At 41.0% G+C, this 19586-nt stretch overlaps 1 protein-coding gene across 3 annotated transcripts in view; it reads right to left on the bottom strand.

The window, feature by feature from the left end:
* Positions 1 to 19586, bottom strand: part of grin2db (glutamate receptor, ionotropic, N-methyl D-aspartate 2D, b) — a 92302-nt gene that overhangs the window by 41144 nt on the left and 31572 nt on the right. For 2 of the 3 annotated variants that reach the window (XR_001428297.1, XM_015059170.1), the window contains exons 2-6: positions 16864 to 17203; positions 16360 to 16566; positions 14234 to 14500; positions 9296 to 9624; positions 6058 to 6172 (exon numbers count right to left, since the gene is read on the bottom strand). Coding sequence is in view for 2 of the 3 variants with exons in the window: in XM_015059170.1 (XP_014914656.1) it covers positions 6058 to 6172; positions 9296 to 9624; positions 14234 to 14500; positions 16360 to 16566; positions 16864 to 17151 (1206 nt within the window). In the remaining variant the exon portion in view is untranslated. The remainder of the gene's footprint in view (positions 1 to 6057; positions 6173 to 9295; positions 9625 to 14233; positions 14501 to 16359; positions 16567 to 16863; positions 17204 to 19586) is intronic. The other variant, XM_015059171.1, reaches the window with a different exon arrangement.

Here is a 19586-nt window from a genome sequence, read left to right as displayed (position 1 = left end):
ATTATAACATAATGTAAAGCTGAAAAAAGTCACATTATGCTGCACCTTTAAACCATCTGGACAAGATATGACCGAAAATTTGAACAGTTTTGAGATCATACATCTTTAAGACCTTGCTAAATCTTGTTATAATAAAAGTCCTGTGCCTCTTTATAACATCACCAAAAATCTAATCGGTGCATATGTATGTCAAGAAAACATGACATACTTTAGCTTTTTAACTAGATTCTGTCGTTTATCCTCTCAATAGGAGAAAAAGGCTTAAAAAAAAAGAAAGAAAAGAGAACCATTGAGAGCCTTGTACTTCATTGCATTGTGGGAACGTCGGCAAGATATTTATTCGATTTATCCTGTTCTGTTGCGCATGAATAAAATTGAATAATATTATCAACCGTTCTAGTATGCAAAGAGAGAAACATAAACAAGGAAAAGCTGAAAGACAAGCATCACCATAAACTACAGACACTAACAAGCACAATAAACATCTCTGTTAGAAGCAATAAAGCTGAAAGAACACAGCCTTCATAAGGCCAGAACATCATGCAGAGCATATAGTTATATTTTACTACGCTGCTCAAGTATTATTCAGCATATTGAGAGTCTATCATGTTTTTTTTTTCCAAACACTTGGAAGTAAATAATAACTATATTAGATGGAGGTAATTATTAGACACATATTTGCTGGAAAGAAACAGTAAACAGACAAATAACACAATAACTGCATGAATTTAGATATTAAGGAGAGCAGCTCCAGAAGTACTTTGCTTTAGACAGAGTTAAAGTGGCTGTGCAAGGTTTAAATACACATGTGTTTTATCCTCAAAGATCACCAAACAGCCCGCAGCCTACTTTTAATTGAAATTAACCCAGTTCAATAATTAAACAGGGTCCAGTTTAAAGGGACAGAGGTACTAACAGACATTGCAAAAGTAAAAGTAAACCTTTGTTTCCACATGATTATAAAAAAAGATATATGCTAAGTCTCTATTCTGTCAATTATTGACCTGAAAACGAGGATGTTTAATTTTATCAACAGTGCGCACTGGTATTATCCAGCTTGAATCCGTTGTATTTCCAGGATAGTAAACGTTCGAAAGCTTGGCGCACTTCCCAAAAGATCCGGGTTTTACACTTCCCTGAATGATCAGAGTCACAATAAAGTCCAGAGATGATGAAAAGCGCTCACAAAAGCTAGATAGGTATTTACAAGCATAAACCCCACGGTGCACAAACACACGCACACACATTTATACATTTATACTGTATATATTTAAAAGAAAGCTAAAAATAAAAATGTGATTGCTCAGGCAAGCCAGAAGAGTAAAGTTTGGCAGCTTTTGTGCAGTCTGCCTGTCAGTGTAATGTAAGCGTTGGCAGAGAGGAGGAGGGGGTGGCAACAATGACAGTGTCTCGACTGCACTTCGACCGTAGCTCGGCAACAGACATTCAATCAAAACACTGTGAGGGAACACAGACAGGAAACAGACAAAGCTTACTGAGGGGAACGCTGCACTCTATAAGACAAATACCCCGAAAGGAGCAGACACATATGTCAGAAAGAGAAAAAGAAGAAAATGGCATCGCAAAAGTCTAAAAACTACTTGAATATGGTGCGGCAGAGAAAGTATTTTGCCTCGGAGCAAAAAGTTTGAGGACTGGGAGCCACTTTAAACTCAAGTTTTACTCCTCAGCAGCTGAGGGGAGCTTTATCAAATGTTTATTGAGTTTTGTTAATATCCCGAAACCACTTGCTGCCTGCGCTGCGTCCACAGCCGAAAGACGCCCCGTTTAGCGTTGGACAACCTTCAGCACTCGTCTGCAGTGTTTCGGAGAGCTAAGCTGGGGGCTCCCAGGCTCTTTGTAATGGTGCAGTCATTGTAAAAAAGAACATTAAATATTCAACAGAATGGATGTGCATAATAGGCAGATAGAGGCATTGGGTTTATGCAAGAAGGGGTGTGAGCATACAGTAGGCTCTCTCCTTCATGTGCACACTTGTGGATGTTTATGTGGACAATCTGAGTATATGTGTGATGGTCTGTGTGTGTGTGTGTGTGTGTGTGTGTGTGTGTGTGTGTGTGTGTGTGGGCGGGTTTTGCACACTGGGTTTGCACCGATACGAAGGACCAGTGCAGGAGTATCTAATTGAAAGGGATTTGAGGGATATGGCAGAAGTCGACGTGTTACGACATGCTGAGACTGGACGCTGGTGGGCTGTTAAAACCAGCAGGAAGCTGAGAACCATCGATGTGTGTTTGCGTGCTCACATGTCCCTATTTGTGCCACTGCAGGGAGAGCATGATCTGAGTAGGCTGCGCGTTTTGTGCATGTGCAGGGTGGCGTTAAGGAGCGGGTGTAGAGCTGAGAAATGAGCAGCGCTCACACTCCTCTGACACTGACTGGGGGTGAAATCCCTCTGTATGAAAAGGGAAACCATCTCCAGCAGGTAACAAGACTTCCCGGCATGAAGGAAAGAAAAACAGCTTTGCAGAATATGCATGACAGACTAACGCTGGTGATGCTTGAGAAGCCTGCATGAAGTGTTGCATGTATGTCTATAAAAAGAATGTATTAACATCCTGAAATCTTAACCTTCTTCATCTTTCACGTGTGTTTTCCTTCCTGCAGTCTGGATGCAGGATAATCAGCCACCATTGACCAAGTATAACAGAGGGTTATTGCTGTCTAACGACTAATAAAAAAATATGACAACAGGAAGGCTATTAAATTAGAAAAAAGATGAGTACACTCTGTCAGACCAACAAATAAATCTGTCAACTTTTTATTTCCTGTTCAGCCTATGGGTAGCTTTTTAAAATATGTAGACATCACACTTTGTATTAGTATCCACTTTTTATTAATATTTTTTTTAAATAATGTTTGTCTATTGTATGATCTTGTTTTTAGTCAGAACTGCATGTTCAGTTGTTTTTGTACATGAATTGTTATTATTATTTTGATAGTAGATTAATACTTTTTAGTACACAACCAACGTAAAAGCTGACAAAATCCAGGAAGTGTGTTTTCTGGAGCCCTGCAGTCCAAAATTAAGCTACTGCTAATACACCATTTAATCTGAGAGTTTAAATTCAAGTGATTATTTGTTGTTCAAGCCCTCCTTATGCTGCTGTCCCTCTCTGAATCCTCTTAGCCTGCAAAAGCAGAACGGGGATTCCAACTTTTACATTTTCCTGTGGCCGTGCCGTTTTTCTCATTTCTAATTTGTCAAATCATAAATAAATAAATAAAAAATTTCTGAAGATTGCAAATGAGAGCTTGAAACCAAAAATCTACAAACTGCAGTTGAGAAGGTTTGTAAAGTAGCCTGGGAAACGAACATGATGGAATAACTCCTTCAGAGCCGAGAGCTTAGGTTTCTGTTTTTTTTTTTTTCGTTCCTGATTTATCACATGCCTCAAAACTAAGAACACTCGCCTTTTCTGATCTATAAAAGCATCAACCAACATCAGTTACAGAACCTCTTAATAAAACAACCTATGGATGTGCCAAACACAGAATTTCCTCCACAAACAGGAATGTACAGGATGGCTCCTGAGTTCCTCTGGAAACGCTGTCTCTGATTTGCCATTATGCAGGGCATCAAAAAAAAAAAAAAGGTTTTTGACAGTATGACCCAAGTAAATACAAAAAGCTATTTTAAAATACTGATAGAACAAATATCCAGACCAGCATAATTTTAAATTAAAACAGAAGTATGACTCTAAACCTAACAACTGGTTGTACCGCTCTTGGTGGCCTGAACTAACATCAAGCTATTTGCAGTAACTGGCAATGTGTGTTTCTTATAAAATTAGAATTTAATTAAACCACATTAGATAGTTTTTGAATGGTCTACTTAAGGTCAGTCTGCAGCATCTTAATTGGATTCAAGTCTGAGCTTTCAATAGCCTTTATTTTAGTTTTTTTTTTTTTTTTTTTTTTTTTTTTTTTTGAGCCATTCAGAAGTGAACATAATGGTGTCCTTTAGATCATTGTCCTGCAGCATAATTAAAGTATGCTTGAGTTTAAGGTCATGAACTGGCATTCTCCTTCAGGATTATCTGGCTGAGAGTCGAGTTTATGGGTCCATCAAACAGCCACTTGCCTCAGTATTGCAGCACCAAAGCAGCTCCTGACCACCACACTACCACTGCTGTGTTTGACTTCCAATATCTTATTTTCACACCAGATGGGTCAGCATATATTTGAGAGTGTCCCAAGGTTATTCTGAGCTATCCAAGCTGCTGGAGGAAAAACTGACCACTTGTCTGATCACTCACTACATTCTCCTCCTTCTCTCCAGTTTGCATTATTTGCTGTTATTTAAACTTTCAGCTTTACGTTTTCTCAGTGTTTTTTTAGAAGCTCCCTCTGGCTCGTCGCTCTGCTTAGCAGCGATACCTTCCTGGAGGGGGGCATCATCTGCTGCCAACAACTAAACGCTCTCCTTCTGTTATTAACATTTTACTTTCCTTCAGTATAAAAAGTGCTTCAGTTTCTTTTTCGTATATATCTACCCTGCCTTCTGAAATTCTCAGGTAAAACTGAGCTGAAATTATATAATTTAACAAGTGGGGGATGATTGCATTTTCTCAAGCAGGGTCAAGATGGTTGGGACAGTATATCACAATTTCTTTCATGATCTGAAATGCTGAACTACGGCATAAAAGCAAAAGAAGAATAAATCTTTAGGATGACAAATGCTTTTTTTTTTTCTTTTATAGCACTGTATGCACCACCTGTTGCTGTCAAATGCGTGCTACATTTCCTGTCTCATGTCTTCCGTGCTTCTCCTGTGCCTGCTACAACATTCACAAAGAAGCAGCAGTGGTAGAGAAGTGTTTACTTCCACAGCATCACAGAGGTGTGTACAATGTGGGGGGGAAAAAAGCCTCTGTGCACAATGTCACCCAAACAAAGCTGATGTCTCACCCAGCAATGGCTCCCTACAATAACAATGTCATCCACATATTTACTGACATTTTGAAGCATGGGCAGAAAAGAGCCATCTACGCCAGGCATGTTTCATAGTGAGATTTACATGAGAGTCATTCTGCAAGAGGTAGGTGATTCTAAAACATGAGGATTTTGACTTGATTTATGGGCTTCTCTTCATAAAATAATCTGTAATCATTTAAAACAAGCGTTTCTTTTGTTCGTTTGTTTTTAGAAAGAACACAACCTCTTCTTGTCTATCATGTCAGTCTGAAGGCTATGCCACAGAAATTGTGTTTTATCTAATCATTTTAATAGCCTGTAATATTAACAGGGAAACTTCTGCATAGTGAGTTAAATTGTTAGTTCATTTTCAAACTGTGTTTCCCAGCAGTTTTTAGATGAGCACAAATTTGATTAGGGTTGGAGACATAGATGGGAAAAACGATTTTATTTCCTTTTTTTCCTTGGATTCCAAACTATCTTTATTAAAAAAATCCTGCAGCACTTTTTCTTTTCTTTTCTTTTCTTTTCTTAACCTGTTTGTATGATTCTGCCAAAGATTGTAAGGAAGTTGACCAGCAATCTGCACTGGCCACTAAAATCCTGATCATAGCATTTTAAGTGAAAGTGTTTCAGAAAGAAAACAGGACAACAGCAGCAGCAGCAGCAGCATAACAAGAGCATCAAGTCGAACCAGGTACAGTTAAATGGTCAGCAGAAATCCTCTGCCTTCTGCCTTAGGGCCCTGACAGCCTGAGTGAACTTTACATGAACATTAAACCTTACAACCTGCCTGTCCTCCCTGCTCGCCTCAAGCTCTTCTTTCAGATGCCAATGCAGAACAGCTCTTTCCTTCAAGCTTACAGAGAGCAATCAAGACTCTGATGTTGCTTAAAACAGCAAAAACCCACATATATTTGTACTTTCCCACTTTCAAACCCGAGACGAAGTTGTGGTTGGGAACATCATCAAACTAATGAGTGATTTTGCTCACAGATTCACACAGAAAACTGTTGCTATACCAATCATAAACACTATGTGGTGCAAACCCCTTCCTCATATGTTGGTGATCATTGCAAACACATGGTTATAAATAAAGAACTGATTTCATGTCCTTACATCTTCCCAACCTCTTCCAGGTGTCCAAGAGATGACGTCCAAGAAAGGGTTGGCCAGGTAACCGTCGCTATTGAAGGAATAATCTCGACCACCAAGCGTTATGTTGCTGAAATACCTGCATGTTATTCAGAGAGAAGTGGAAGACACAGTGAGGTAGTAGAAATATTTTACAATACACAAGAGATGTTAAGTTCAAGTGCCTGATACCTGGTGCTGTAATACTGTACTGATTTTGGCATTTGCACCCCCAGTGAGCTGTGCAACCTTGCCTTGTTTTCATGGCTTTCAAAACTGTGAGGTTGATTCACAAAGTTATTAGCCGTTAGCTGGTAGTGCTAACTGTTAGCTAAGCCTGAGTTTACACACGCTACCAATTCCAAAACTAGAAGGAAACAGAAATATTCTCCAAAAATAGCTTTACAAAGCAAAAAGTATTTCTCTTTAAAGTGACATATATTGCAAGCATTTAGGGGGGAAACCCATCCAGTGTTATGTATATTTATGTGAATCACAACAAGAGCAAATGATGTCTCATTCTTGTGAATGAGGCATTATTTGCTGTAATCAAGATGAAATTGCTAAGTAGCAATTTCATCTTTCTACTCAGATGAAATTGAAATTTTTCATTCAATGACGCAGATTTTTATGAAATACCAGACGGGAATTCTTGGCTCATTGTTCATTATTAGTTGCAAAAACACACAACGTTAAACCAACTGTTTTTCATTTTTTGTTTTTTTTTGTTTGTTTTTTTAAGTGAAGGGCAGAATCAAAACTCTCAATGTATCTTCTACAACAGAGTGTCTGTCACGTTCTTAACTTGTTTGATGCTAAACCACAGAAGCTCTGTGATGACAGTCTGGGATTTTCTGTTAATCAAATCAGCAGACAAATGATCAGACACACTAAACTGTCAGGATCTTTGAAGTCAAACAATTGCTGCTCTCTGCATAGGCTTCAACCTCTATAGTGTGAGTGATAATCACAGGACAGAACTTCAAATGTTATTTCTGAATAAAAAAAAAAAGAAAGCTGAAAGCTTTTTTTTTCTCAGTTGAGCTTGTAGTTGCAGACAGTGAACAGTAGGTAGCAGTGCAAAAAGATGGAAATGAAAACAGCTTTCTGTTCTTGTTCCTGGACATAGTTTATAAACAAACACAGAGGAATCCATTAATCATTTCAACATAATTGCCTCACTGTTGGTGCTCTGCTTCATTTACAAAAAATGACTGCAAATAAACAAATTAATTACCCGTTTGAGCCAATTTGAGCAACCAGGTTCCCTAATATCATGTATGATGATGCACTTGCACTGCATACCTGTTGTAAGATTAAACAATGCTAAAAATAACCCAGGATGATAACGAGGGCCACTACTGCAACCTGTTAGAGTCTGTTGCTATGTGTTTGTACAGCCTATAAGGAATATATTAAAAGCCCCTCATTAATATACATGAGACATGGTCCGCTTGCTACAGATGCTACGGTAATTTTGCCAACTCACAACTACACGCACCAACATCATCTATTTTGCATGGATGATAGCCAGCCCCAAATTCAGATATCCCCAGTGTGCCTGCTCCCTGACACTGAATCTGCTAATTCCACCCATATATCTCCCGGCTAATTCTGGCCATGAACCAAATATCCTCTCTGAAAAATTTCACCTTATGCCTGCCACCTCTATTTTTGTTTCCTCCTATTTAACATACTTAGTCTGGCGCCTGTAAGCTATCTTTTAGAGTGAATTGCAAAAGTGTCCAGACGCCTTAAACTGTTTTGCATTTTATCACAAAGTTCAACATGTTGTGCTGGGATTTGATTTGAAGGAGCCATAAAAAGTGGCACATTTTTGCAAAGTGACAGAAAATGCCTCATGTCTTTTTTTTTTTTTTTTACAAATGAATATCTGAAATGGGGGGTGTGTGTCCATATGATACCCTTAAATGAAATACAGTATAAATAATTGTCACCTGTCACTAATTAGTAAATAGAGTTCATCTATACATCATTTATCTAAGCATATATGCAGCTGCTCTGTGAAGGGAACAGATGTTGGTGGAGAAGATTAATAAACAAATAGCATCAAAAAGTCCAAGCAATACTGCAGACAGGTCAGTTCATACTTTCCATTGCATTTGCTGTCCTGAAACTTTTAGGTGTTTTCCCTGGTTTTACAAACCTGAATCAAACAGCTGAATTACATCCTCAGCATGTTAAGTCCTTCATCTGGGTTTTTTGAGTTTTTGACAAAGCAGATCAGGTTGAATTGTGATAAATGCACTTGAGAAATAAAGGGGTAAATCGTCACAATGCTGCCTACTTTGTCCAAAAGACAGTGGGTTTGCTGAAGCAGGTGTATGATGGAGTCTTCAACTCCAACTCCATGGTGGGAAGCAAACTGCAGGGAGACCTGATGCTTACCGAGTCTCTGCAGGACCTTCAAGGTGAGGGATGTCGTCGATGACTGATGGGTGCTTCACTGATTAATGCTCCGTTTGTCTGGCCTGTTTAGGTCCACCTGATTTGATTGGTTTGTAAATGTGCAATACTCTTTTCCAAGTGTGAAATACTCAACGCTGGATGTTGTTTTATACTCTTGTCCCTACTTTAAGCATCACTGCAATTTCCTGTCTGCTGTGTTCCTTGGTCTTTGTGATGCTTTTTCTTCACTGATCTTCTCTGACAAAACTTTGAGACCTTGAGGTCTTAGCTGGATTTATACTGAACGTAAAATAAAAAAAGAGTTGGGTTACGCTTCGTAATTGCATCACTTTTGAAGGCAAAAATGTTGGATTCGATTTAATTTAGGGATGCAAAACACAAATCTGTGCAATAATTTTCAGATTTTATCTTAAAACCAATTTATATTCAGGATTAAAACAATTTATATTTCTCTTCCAATTATGCAACATTTTTTTTTTGGTCCGTCACATGGGTCTCAAACATCAAACCTCTTGGACAATTTTAAGATTTGTTAAAGGTCCAAAACATCTACCACAAATGGTTAAACTGGCCCCTCAGCACGCGAGCAACTCCTGCAGATTTACGACAAAAACCAAATTTTTTAAATTCAGGTGTGTCAGACAGACAGACGTCTAAAAAATGTTACCTCTAGTCAATAAAATACTTTGATGTTTGCAGATGTAACGTGATGCCATGTGAAAAGATTCAAGGGACAGAAAAGCTTTATAAATCACCTGATATCAAGTCATTAATCGAAAACTTCCTGTTTTACCTCATCCTGCTTCGCAGCCTCTGGGTCTGATTGGCATCTGTCATGCATGTGGTGACAAAGTTTGGCCCGCCCGTGCTTCCATATTCCTTGCGCATCGCCACCGCTCCGTGAGTGAGCACAGACACACCGCGAGCGATCCTTCGGCGAGGCTCGTCCCTCCAGCCCTGGGGCCGAACCGCGAATAACGCCCGAGGCAAGCTCTCCATGCCCAGACCCGAGAGAGCGGGGCCCACTGCGAACCACATGTGCGAGGCCCCGGCCTGACCGGCAGCCCAGGCAGCACGGAAGACCAGCTCAGCCTCCTCCTGAGAGCAGTACAGCAGGCGCACCTGGAGGAGAGAAGGGAGGCAGGGAGGGAGCGGGAAAGGGGGAAGACACACACACACATACACTCCAGTGAGATAAGGAGGGGAAAGGGAAGACGTGGAGTAAGACAGAGGGAGGGAGAAGCAGGGAGACAAATAAAGAAGCGGAGAGGAAGATGAAAATGGAAAGAAAAAGCCGTATCAACCAATAACAAGAATGCTGCAGGAGGTATAAGGAGAGATAGCGGTAAGGCGATGTGATAAGGTTTATGGAAGTCGAGTGTATGACTTCAAATGAAAAGCGCGCGCACACACAAGCAAGTCTGACTGTGTGGCTGTGTTTGCTAACCTGGAGGTATGAGAGGCAATAGAGGTCAGTGCCTAATGAGCTTAGACCTGATGAAACAAGTTACAGTAATGAATAATAAAAACAGGATCAAAACAAGAAAGGGAAAACGAAACGAGTGGAGGAGCAAAGAAATACGAGTGGGAAAGAAAAGACGGTGAAAAGACTAAGCACATGAGAGGGAAGGATGGAGGGAGGAGAGGTTAAACTGTAAAATATGTTTTTAAAAGCACATTGGAGGAGAGACCTGTGGACAACAGAGGCAAAAGGAGCAAAATGAGCAGATCGGGGGAAGAAGTCAGAGATGGGAATACCACTCCTTAGAGATCAGAAAGGGGAGATGGGGCAGTGGAGAAAAGCAAAGGAATGCATATTTTTGTGAAATCAGCGCCTGGAGAAATAGAAAATATTTGTAACAGAAAAGGGAGGAATGATTGAGGTCTGGAGGTAAGGAGAGAAAAAAAATATTAAGAGGCAATAAAAAAGACTACACTGTCTGTCTCTTCTCATCTCTCAAGCAGAGAGATCATCCAGCATCCAGAAGGTTGAAGGAAACACAGAGAAATATGGAGCTGTGGAGAGAGATGGGAAAACCACAGCTAAACTAAACGCTACACCCTTTTACAAGTCGTGTTTTCCCAAGTCTGAGTCAAGTCTTTAATATGCTGGTCCGAGTCAAATTTCAAGTCTTTCAGAGGCAATTTTAATTCAAGTCCCAAAACGCTTTGTGGCAAATTCAACTTAGGTTTTCAGTCACATTTAACTGTGAAGTCTTTGAAGGGCAAGTCCAAATCAAGTCGCTTCAAATGTTGCACCCCGACTCCAGGGCAAAACTCAAGACCCTAATAAGTGAAATAAATATTATTTTGCCAAATGCATGAGATCCAGTCTGCCTATAATGTTGCATCGCTGTGCATTATCAATTCTATTTTAACACATCTGTTTAAAATTTTTTTTTTTTAATGTTTGTAGAGACGAATGCTTTGATACTTGGAAATACTATCTTTGAAGAACCGTTGAGTCTTTGTGTTGTCACAGTCAACACTTGGGTGTTCAAATTATCCTCATGTTTAGAGGCTTTCCTCCTCCTCAATCCGAGTCTGAGCATTTGCTTGATATAAATATGCATTTACAACTGCTGTTGACGAACGTAAGCGGTAAATATTTTCACAACAAATCACACTTTAAATTACAACATAAAGAGCAGCGAGATGTGGTGCACGAATGAGAGAATGAAGAGTTTTAGAACAGGAAGTCTTCTTTGCAGTGATATTAGCATTGCAATGTTAAGTTGGGCTCATTTTGTCTTTAAACAACCAAAAGTAATTTATTGCTGTTATTGTGATCAGTTTGGAAAATATCCGTGTCGCTATTCTTGTGCTAACAGATTATCAATTAATTGTACATAGCAATCAGCTGAAATATACGTCTCACCTGTGAGAGCTGCTGTGTGAGGCGTCAACACACATATGCTGAAGTCATGTCTCAAATGTTTATACTGCTAGTAAAGTCAAATCTCAAGTCTGTTTTTGCAGCTTAGACGCGATCTGAGCTTGAAGAGGAACGCACATCGGGAGCGCAAGTTGACATGCATGAGTTGAAGCGTTTGACACAATTTAGAAGCACCTTGCTGAAATGCTTGAAAAAAAGAAAAACAACAGAGATTGCTGTACTTCATTCATAGACGGTTTTGTCAGAAAAACATCAATACCATTGAAGAAAACCGGTTTGAAAAGGAACACCAACTGGTGACCACACACCACCACGGTGGGTTCTTCATTTTAAAATAAGACATTTGATGCCTCCCAGGTGCATTTCCCTTAAGCTTGAGACTTGAGTCATAATCTCTGCTATATATGCTGAGAAATACCCAAAAGGACGAAGGGAGGAAGTTCATGAAAAATATGGAGTGATAGAAAATAAAGCAAAGGAGGACCGAAGGACAAAAAGAGAAAGACGGCTCTTTTCAAGCACTGGAAGGAAGCCGGTCAGGGATACAGATGGAAAGCACTTTCTGAGAATTGTGCCTTCATTGAATTTTGAACTGTAATGGCTTGGCAAAACAATTCTGCCTGTGTGCCAATAAACCTCCAGTGAATTAGGCATGAACCGGGAGTGACAGAGTGGGAGGAGAGAGGAAGGAGAAAGAGGGTGAAAGACAGGAAGAAAGAAGAGACAGAAGGGAGGAACGAAGGAGAGAAATCAGACTTATAAACAGACACACGCACTACCGAAAGATGGGGAACAGAGAAAGATGGGGACACAGGGAAAAAACCCCAGAAGAAATACAAACGAGGCAGACACTGGAAGAGAAAATGGAACATAAGTAGTGGAGGAATTGAGAAGAAACTGAGCCACAGACCTGCATCAGGTCATCTACAATGTAGAAGACATTACACAAACCGCAGCACAGAGAGCAGGAGCATGAGAAACAAATATATGCAGCATCACTACTCCATCAAAAGCATCGTAAGCCCAGTAGGAGGAGGATGGCTGTGAAAGGCAAGTAGTTTCCATAGTTAGGTCTTTGTATGGTCAAATCACTGCAGGCATTATGTCGTTTAAACAACGATCTGGCAGCGCGGAGCCTAAGAAATCCAATACACGTGCACACACCTACTAACACAACGACAAGCAGAGATGCAGTGGCCATGCCGGGACATTAGCGATGACATTGAGACCCAGACTAAACCGAGCCAACAGAGAGCAGAGCCTGTGGCAGCGTGCACGGAGTGGACTGGAGGAATGAAAGATGGCCATGCTGAGATAAAGGTGCAAAGCAAAGCAGAAGAGGTTACTGAGGCTTGTCTCCAGGCAAAGAAATGGAGGAGGGGGAGCCAGCGAGGTAAGGTGAGAGAGGAGGAGGGGGGCGGGGGGAGAGTTTCTGAGAAGAAAAGCACAAAAACACACGATGTAACCGAAAATTTGAACAGCGGGATCAAGGGGAGTGAGAGTGGAAGCCAGTTTTTGGTCAAAACAATAACAAATAAAGGAATTTAAGTGAAAAGAAGTTGTTTGTGGGTGAAAAGGGAGCACAGCAATACGAGTGTGAAAGGAGAAGGGGAGGAGAGAACAAGCAAGCATAAAGTTTAAAGGAGTGAAACCAAAACCTCAATTCATTCTGATCACATTTTATCAATCATTCACTTGCATGGGTCAGTTTGGATTACATTTACCGCATGAACTTAGAAAACAAAATCAGACAAAATGACATTTGGATGTCAAAGTATGTTTAGTCATTTCAACATGGAGGTGTTTTTTTTTTTTTTTAATCTTATTAATTGAACACCAGCTAAATATGTGCATGTTGCAAAAAAATGTGCACATCAGGAAGGCCAGAAAAAAAATATTTTGAGCGCTTATAGTTGTTGAGGGACAATCAGAATTAGCGGGTCAAACATTTAACCCTCTCGTGGTCTTAGCGCACCGCAGATTTCATGGTTGTGCAACGAGGAAGCGGTATAAGGTGTCCCATCGGCCTGGCAGTTCACAAAAACATGGGGGAAAAACCATCGTAAAAGCGAATGAAGGGTCAGTGCGACCCCACTGGGACCGTGTTCAGGGTAAAAAAACTCACACAGCATCCACTGACCCTTCGCAGGAATGTGGGAGGGTTAAAAAAAATCCTGAGATGAGAAATGGATCTCAAGGTTCTCTGATAGGTGCATCTGAACCTTTAATTCAAAGTCAAAAAAGGAAAATAAACAGCATAGCCAATCTTTTTTCTGTAGTTATTTCAATCTTTAGGAAAATTCGAAATTCTAAATCATATCTGTGAAACCATAGTGTCTCCTCAGACGTAACACAACCAATGAATGACATCATATCAGGTCAGAGGTTATGAGATGAAGGTCATGTCTCAAATTAATGTGTTTTATTTAAGCCACGTTCATTCATCTGTCTTTATTTGTGTCTTTGGCAGATCAAAACTGACAAGTGAGAATCAGCTTGTGAAATACCGGTATACACCAAATGTGTTTTTCTTTTTTTTTGTTGTTGTTGTTTTTTTTCAGCTTTAAAGCTTCCTTAATGGGGAATCAGGGGAAAATCAGACTGACTTGTGGTTTTGGTTGTTCTGTTGTTCCCTTCGTGCCATGGCAGATAAAAAGAGAAGAACAGAGGGATAGAGGAGAGAGGGGAGAGAGAGAGACGGAGAGGCAGAGGGAGAGACGAAGAAGGAAGGAAAAAGCTGGGAAGCCACCTGTCCGAAAGGGGGCCCCCCAATGATTGTCGCAGCACTTCCTCCCGTTTCCTCCCTCTATTCCTCCTCCCTCCCCCCTGTCTCACCTGCGCCTCGTTCTCCTTCAGCAGCCTGCGCGTGCGTGCACCCCCAGGGTCGTCGGTCACGTTCAGGATAACAACACTCTTCTTCTCCCATCCGATGAACGAGCCGTCCGTCAGTCCCTCCACCACGGACAGGAAGTCCTGGTAGCCGTGGTGACGCGTGGACACCACAGAAAAGGCGGTCCAGTCGTACTCCTCCAGCACCTCGAAGATGACCTCTAACTGGAGCGCAGTGGAGGAGCTGAACTGGAGAAAGATGGAACCTGTTTCCTGATTTGGGGAGGAAAGCAGCAGATGTGGTTCAGCGTGTTGATGCAAAATTGATCCTCTGTGTCACAACTGAGAAATTAAAACACTGTGACTACGAGAGAGTACAATGCTCTGAGCTTCTATGTCCTTATGCACAATTAACGATGAGCATCACGAGGCTTAAAGTTTTGTTGCAGCAGCATTTGTGGAGCCGTAGGGCTGAAAAAGCCCAGGCTGTAGAGTAAAGTTTCCTCTGACGTTCAGATGAGAGCGTTTCTAAAAAGTCAGCTCAGGGGTGACTGGGGATGAGAATGAGCATTGAGGTACATCTTCAAAGGAAGTTTATCAAAGTGCTACAACTTAATTCCTCAAGAGTCAATGGCTATTCTAAAAATCACAAATGCGAAGCTCTTTGTTCCCCTTTTTCCTCATATCTGGTGATGTGATACAGCACATGTTTACTCTGATACGCACACAAATAAATCCAGAAAAATGTACAGAACACACACGGCGTCCTTGTCCTCTCATACACGCTCATTGCCTCCCTACCAGCAACATCAGAGGCGGTGTGACAGCCCCAGTTGGTGCCATTTACAGATCAAACAGCAGAGAGTTTTTGCAGATCAGTGAAACTGACCTTAAGCGTGTCCCTCCATCCTGTTGGCACTCATTCTTCACACAGGTTGTACAAAATCTCATGACTTTGTCAGCTGTTGTAACAACGTGCGCAGTTCTGTCTTTAACTTTGTTTCATTTTGTATGTAGCACACATTGGTCCTGATTCACCATTAACCTGTTTCTCCACTTCAAACGCATAAAAACTTTCTAAGTTCATTGCAACGGCAAGCTCTGAAGCAACCTGACCATATTTAAGTGCAAGAACATATAAAAACATATATAAAAAAAAAATACTGTCATATGTAAGCAGCAGCTTTTTAGAGCTATTTGATTTGTGAAAGAGACGCTGAGACGCAGCAGCTTGCAAGCACAAAAGGTGAGTAGAAAACCATCTACCTCTTGAACTTTTACTTCGCTTTTCTTTTGCTTTACAGCCACAAATTTCATTGTGTTGTATTTGATAAAACAAAATTATTTCACAGATAATAATAAAAAGGATTACAGGGTCCTGAGCCATGGATCTCTGCATCTCCTCCAAAGAACCCATGGATCTCTCAGCTGCTTGATTAGTACTTTAGACGGCTGTTAAGCTCAAAATTATGAAATTTTAGGTTTTTCTCGAAAATTCCCTAAATGCCATTAATAATTTTGACCGTGGTAACTTTTGGGGTTTGTGAAAAACTGTGTGCAAGGTAAGAATCCAAAATAAAATATAGGATGCTTGGAAAAGCTGCACTGAAAAATCATTGATTCGTTTACCAGCATTTGAGAAACCTTTTGAAAAAAGCTTGAAATTTCACATGGGGGCTAATAATTTTTTACTTCACCATTAGCTGAAATAAAAATACAAATGGGCAAAGGAATTATGTCTGAAGGAAGTTTATGATGAATTTAGTACCCTTCAGAAAAAAAAAACGTAGAAAATGTAAGTTGTTCTCCCATTTCAATATTATGCTCCACTTTGTTTTGACGCATCTCATGAAATCCCCATAAAATACATTTAGATTTTTGGCTCTAATAGCACGAAATGTGAGAAAGTTCAGTGAATACTTTTGGAAGGCAATGTAATACCAGATGCAGAACAGATTTTGTGGCTTAGACTCACCGTTTCCCAACACTTTATATACCTAATCTCACTAACTGAATGGCTTAGATGAAAAAAAAAAAAAAAAAAAAAAATTTGGAACAACCGCCTTTGTAATTTTCTGCATGTCTCAGTAACACAAATTGCCTCTGGACTTTCCCAGCCTCCCTTCTCCTACCTGTGGCATCCTCCCCAGCCCTGCTCCCCCGCCTACAGCCACTATAGGCAGTCCTGTTTGTGCAGAGACAAACTCCAACATGGGGGCCAAGGGACCCCAAGCCGTCCGAGGGGGCCTCTCCTCTTCGTAAACCAGACCCTGCAGGGGCCTCGCCGCTAACAGCTCACACAGCTGGGACAGCACCGTCTTAGGGCTGCTGTCATTCACCTGAGAGATGAAGGGAGGGATGAAGAAAGGGGAGAAAACAGGAGACAAGTTGAGTTGCCCATCCAGGACAGGGAGTGTTGACAGTGTGCCATTTTATACTGAAGGTGTCTGTAGCATGTATGACATGTTTCACCAACAATACGAGATATACTCAGGGAGTGGAGGCTGGCACCTGCTCGTTCAGCGGGCCTTATACAACAGGAATGTGCTGCTCATTCAGCTCAATAAGTATGAATAATGGATTGTTATTCTCCACCTTGAAGTAAGGCTGAGTGAGCAGAGGACACAGTGTCTAACCTGAAGCCAGATGACGTTAGCAGAGCCCCACTGGGTGACCACGCTCTCCCCCAGGGAGCCGTATACCCGTCCGAAGCCGGGGTAGAGCACCCTTCCCCCCGGCCCCGCCACCGCTGCCTCTGCCTGCACCGTGGCACCGGCGTGGATCACGGCAATGTTGAAGTTCATCACGGCCCCTGCATCCCGCTCCCGCGGGCTCGGCCGGAGCAGGAGGTGGGGGGATGCGTCCACCAGACCTGCCCACTCTGCCAGGACCAATAGGAGAGAGAGAGTAGGTATGGCGACCATGGCAACCTGCCGAGGGGGGGAGGCAGATATATATCGCACTTAGAGAGGGTGCCTGAAAACAGAGAAACAGCAAGGAGAAAAGAGGAATGAGGTAAACCATAGGAGAAAAAAATCAAGAGGAGAAAAGATTAAAGTCTTTCTTTTTATACGATGCCCAATACAGAGAACATCACATCAGAGAGAATAAAGATGTCTGAAGAAGGAAGCAGAACGACACAGAAAGAGAGGTGTTCTCAGAGTTGGGAGGAAAAAACTGATGAGAGACAGCATGCAGGCCAAACTGTGTAAGAAATACTTAATCTAATCATGGGATAAGAAGGGTTAGCATTGGTTTGGCCAAAGGAAAAAAAAGGGACAAGGAATATGGGAAAGCAGGATGAGTGTGTGTGTATGTGTGCATGCGTGTGTATGTGTGTGCATGGAGGGGAGCAGGGGCCAATGGAGGGACTGGAAGAAAGCAAGTCAGGGAGAAGATGAAACGGGTGCTATTTAGGCTGCAGGCTGAGAAGCAACAATATGAGGAAAAATAGAAACAGGCTGTTAGAGTAAAAGAGGGGGATGGATTTAATAGCAGACAGAGACAAAGATGGGGGCGGAAGTAGTTATTGTGCTGCATAAATGATAACAATTAAGATCACTTTAAACACACTAAATCCTCACGCAGACGCATGCATTCACACACACACACAGGGAAAGTTTAGCATTTTATTTTAAAGATTTTGTGGCACTAGTGGCCTTTATTTGCCAATTATTGGGCAGGAAAGAGGGTTAGAGAGAGAGAGAGAGGGGAGACATTCAGGTAATGGTGGGAGAGAGTCTACTCAGGACAGGTGCACTGAGAAGTGACAGCCTCAGTACACCCTGCACCCACTCTACCAACTCAGTTCAGGATTTTTTTGAAATCAGGTTGTGTTAAAAATGCTCTGCAAGGTAACGTGTAACCAGAAACAAAGAAATCTCATTAGGACTTCATTTAATACAAATGCAGATTAGTTATTAATAGTTCAATTATGTAATCAAAGTTAAATATGGTCCGCTGATGATGATCTTCCATTCTGATAATGTGAAACTTTTCTAGTCACAGCAACAATCTGACAGTGAAGTAGGGCATTGTGAAAATCAACTGAGTTCACCTATACCACTGTTATTGTTGCTTTTTACTACTTCCAATAGTTATGTTGACTGGAGATGCTTCATATTTTTCAGAGCAGTGATCTTTTGTCTCGGAAAAGCAACAACGATGGCCCCGAACACGGAAGTCTGTCTGTGCCAGTCGGAGCTTGTCAAACATCCCGAGTTATGTTTTCAATATGGCTGCCGCTGAGCGAATACAATACAATGTTATGAAAGTTGAGAGTGGAAAAACATTCGCAGCACTTCAGTTGTTTCATGTGTTGTTAAACCAGTTACATCCAAATTGCCAAGAAAACTGAACAACTACTCATTATTTTCCTTTGGTGTTTGAATGTGTAAAAGCTAGCAAAACATATTGCTTATTGCTAATGTGTAATTGCACATAAAATAAATTGCACATCTTTTCTGTTTCTCATCTTACAGTAGAAACACTCTAAACGCGTGTCGTTCACCGAGCCCCAACCTTCAAGACAAATTGAGTGCATTATTAAGAGTCAACCTTTTTCGTTCCCACTACCTCAATCATGTTTGGCTGCAAGTGACTTTGCTTCGCAGCAGCTGAAGATTTAAACACTTTACAAACCACCCTAAAATTTTAAACTTTGACATCTGTTGTCACTTGTAAAACACTACAGCTTACCCCTGATCTTAATTATCATGTCTCATTAGACTTACAAGTCGACATTTATGTATCAGGTGTGTCATTTTTTGCCATTTTTTCTCATGTTAATTTGTCCTCTAAGTCAAAGACACTTGATTTGTCCTCGTGAATTACATGCATCCAAGCTGCCCTTTATGTTTTTAGACTCTCTCTCTTTGGGCGTCCTAGCCATGTCCCATTTGTAAATGAGAAGTTGTTCTCACACATGTTTTCTTGTTAAACAGCCTCTAGATGCACACACAGTTACACACGCAAACCATTTATAGATAATAGAATTAAACTAAACTAGAAGTGATAAAAAATAAAGAGCCAGTTAGAACCATAAAAGTCAGTTGTTCTAAGGGACCTGAGCCAAAAGCAAAGTGTTCCAGCTCAAAAGTTCAGAAGTGAACTTCTTCATCACTTCTTCATAGCATGTGTTTCCAGGAGGAAGATAATTGTTGGTACACCTCCTCCAAGCTCAACTTCCTGAAGATTCACCAGCTATTCAGGATTAGCCATTTGTATCAGCCTATGAAACCAACTATAATAGATTTATCCTTTATATTCCTGCCAGTTTTGTTGGTGGCTTGAACTTGGCTACACTTAAAACTTTATACTACAACGGTCAGTAAACTAAGGAAATTGTAGTATATAAAGA

This window comes from Poecilia latipinna, unplaced genomic scaffold (assembly GCF_001443285.1).
Source record: "Poecilia latipinna isolate Pla-1442-1.1 unplaced genomic scaffold, P_latipinna-1.0 Scaffold1608, whole genome shotgun sequence".
Lineage (NCBI taxonomy): Eukaryota > Metazoa > Chordata > Actinopteri > Cyprinodontiformes > Poeciliidae > Poecilia > Poecilia latipinna.
The sequence above is the reverse complement of the archived record's forward strand: the minus strand, read 5'-3'. Positions and strand labels throughout refer to the sequence as shown.